At 46.6% G+C, this 2,559-nt stretch overlaps 1 protein-coding gene across 1 annotated transcript; it reads right to left on the reverse strand.

Moving 5' to 3' along the window:
• Window positions 1-968: 968 nt before the first annotated feature.
• LOC150017728 (olfactory receptor 4D6-like) lies at window positions 969-1,913 on the reverse strand. Its single transcript, XM_090267492.1, has one exon. It carries the CDS (start codon window positions 1,911-1,913, stop codon window positions 969-971), a length of 945 nt encoding a protein of 314 aa, XP_090123618.1.
• Between the last annotated feature and the right edge of the window lie 646 nt (window positions 1,914-2,559).

The raw sequence follows: 2,559 nt of genomic DNA on the forward strand, positions 1-2,559 counted from the left end.
CAGGCATCAATCAGCATGCCAGTAAGGGAAACTTTTGGAGGTTAGGGACGTCCCTCCTGTCTGGAATAAATGTCATTTCCTAATTCTTTGGGTAGGGGTTGAGAGCAAGGAGGCTCCTGAAGAACGTCTTCTTTTTCTAATTTCTGTTCTTGGGAGCAAAACTTCAAGCATTGGTCAGGACACCCATCAGAGGACCAGAAGAGAAAGGTAGGAATTTGGGTTAAATTAATGAAAGGCAGGAGCTTAGATTCATGCCTGGAGGAGAAATGCTAAAAAAAAGCTCCTGTCACCTGGCGGAGTCTTATGTTCCGAAGGCTCTTAAATAAGACTGGTCGGTACAAACGCAGAGAAAATGCTGGCCGACTGCACCCCCTCCTCCCACCTCTCTCTCCAATCTGTTCTTTAACTATGTTTTATTTATTTTTTATTCTGCTTTGGATGCCATCTCATCAGGCCCAGGTAGCTCCTTTCAGTCTTCAGTTTGCTGTCTAAGGAGACGGAGAGAATAAACAGGACGTGTGTGTCTGCGGGCAGACACTTGAGGAGATGAAAGGGGACTGGGAGAGTGTCGCCTCTAAGAAACACGTTTCTAGTGCCTGTTAGCATTCGTTGCTTTGACTAGTAGAGAAGGGTTTTTTTCTTCTTCTTCCTTCTTTCCTTGTGGTGTAGGTGGGGTGAGGTGGTGGGAGAAGTGTTCAATCCATAGTTAGTGATGCCTTTTGGGAGCTGGTTCTCTTCATCCTTGGTATTGATTTCAGTCTTCTGCCGCATACTTCTCCCAGTCCACAAGCCTGTAGTTATCTTGTTCAATCTCATCTCTCCCTTTCGTTTTCATGTTCCTTCTACCAGAGCTGAAGGGCTGTGAGTATGCTTAGAAATGACTGGAGAAAGAGTTCACTGTCTCTTACCCTTACACTAACCGGTTGAGAAAACCAAACCAATTAGATTTCCGGTCTCAGGCTGACCGTTTACCCCAGTTTACTACCCTCAGACTGTCCAAGTCTTCTCTTCAGTCTCTTCATGGCTGACCTCATCTCCTGGTTTCTCAGGGTGTAGATCATGGGGTTCAGCATGGGCGTGATCACCGTGTTATTGATGGACACAGCTGTGTCCATGGGCAGCGCAGTGAAGGGCCGGCAGTAGATGTAAACGCAAGGCACAAAGTGAAGGGTCACCACCAGGATGTGGGAGGTGCAGGTGGAGTGGGCCTTTTTCCGGCCCTCTCCAGAGTGAGATCTGAGCATCACCAGGATGACAGTATAGGACCCCAGGAGCAGGAGGAACCACAGTAGGGTCACCAGCCCATTGTTAGAGATCATGAGAAGCTCCAGAGTGGAGGTGTCAGTGCAGGCCAGTTTAACTACCTGGGGCACGTCACAGTAGAAGGCATCCAGGATGTTGGGGCCACAGAAGGGGAGTGGAAGCATCAGAATTATCTGGACAATTGAGTGCACACCACCACCCACCCAGGAAGCCACCACCAAAGTCATCCACATCTGTCTCCTCATAATCGTGACATAATGCAAGGGTTTGGCGATTGCAAGGTACCTGTCATAGGCCATCACCGAGAGGAAGAAGATATCTGCCCCACCAGCAAAGTGGAAGAAAAAGATCTGTGCCATGCAGCCATGGTAAGAGATGGTTCTCCTCTCTGACAAAAGATCTACCAGGAACTTGGGGACGGTGACCGATGAAAAAACAATGTCGAGGACTGATTTGTTCCTCAGGAGAAAGTACATGGGCATGTGGAGGCGGGAGTCCCAGGTGATGGTCGCCACAACGAGGGCATTGCCCAGCACGGTTGTTACATACACGGCAAGGAAGAACGCAAACAAGAACAGCTCGAGCTGCCGGAAGCGAGTGAGTTCCAGGAAGACAAATTCCCTCACGTAGGTGTGGTTGCTCTGGCCCATGGTGGGAATCACCTTCTTCCAGGTCTACGCTGGGAGAAGACACATTAGCATTAGGAGCGTGGTGTCGTGAGACGGCAACATCATTTACCATATATGGTTATAAACGTCTTTCAAGCACCCAAATGAAAACTGATCTGGACATTCTTTAGTCTGATGGTTATTCTTTCTTACTGGAAATACCTCATGTACTTACACTCCTATGTCCTTACTCTGACCACAGGGAGATGAGAAGACAATGGTCATTGACGCTGGCTTATCTTAGGTCCTGTAGAGTAACTTCCTCATGTGTACAATATACAAAGCTTTCTGCGTTACCAAAGATCTTTACCTGTAAGGTCTCATCTTGATTGTGATACTCATAATGTCTCTGTGGGGTCTATACAGTGATTATGATTATTCCAATTTATAAAGGGGAAACTGGAGCTTAGAGCAGTTAAGGACTTGGTTACATTTGCATAACTGCAAAGTTGATAAGTGTCACATCAAGGATTTGAATCCAAATAATTTTTCTAACTTGGCAAAGACTCCTTTCTTTTTCTTTTTTTTATAAAATATTTTACTTATTCATTTTTAGAGAGTGGGGAAGGGAAGAAGAAAGAGAGGGAGAGAAACATCGATGTGTGGGTGCCTCTTCCATGCCCACAAC

Source organism: Furipterus horrens, unplaced genomic scaffold (genome assembly GCF_987537825.1).
Source record: "Furipterus horrens unplaced genomic scaffold, mFurHor1.1.pri manual_scaffold_2, whole genome shotgun sequence".
NCBI lineage: Eukaryota > Metazoa > Chordata > Mammalia > Chiroptera > Furipteridae > Furipterus > Furipterus horrens.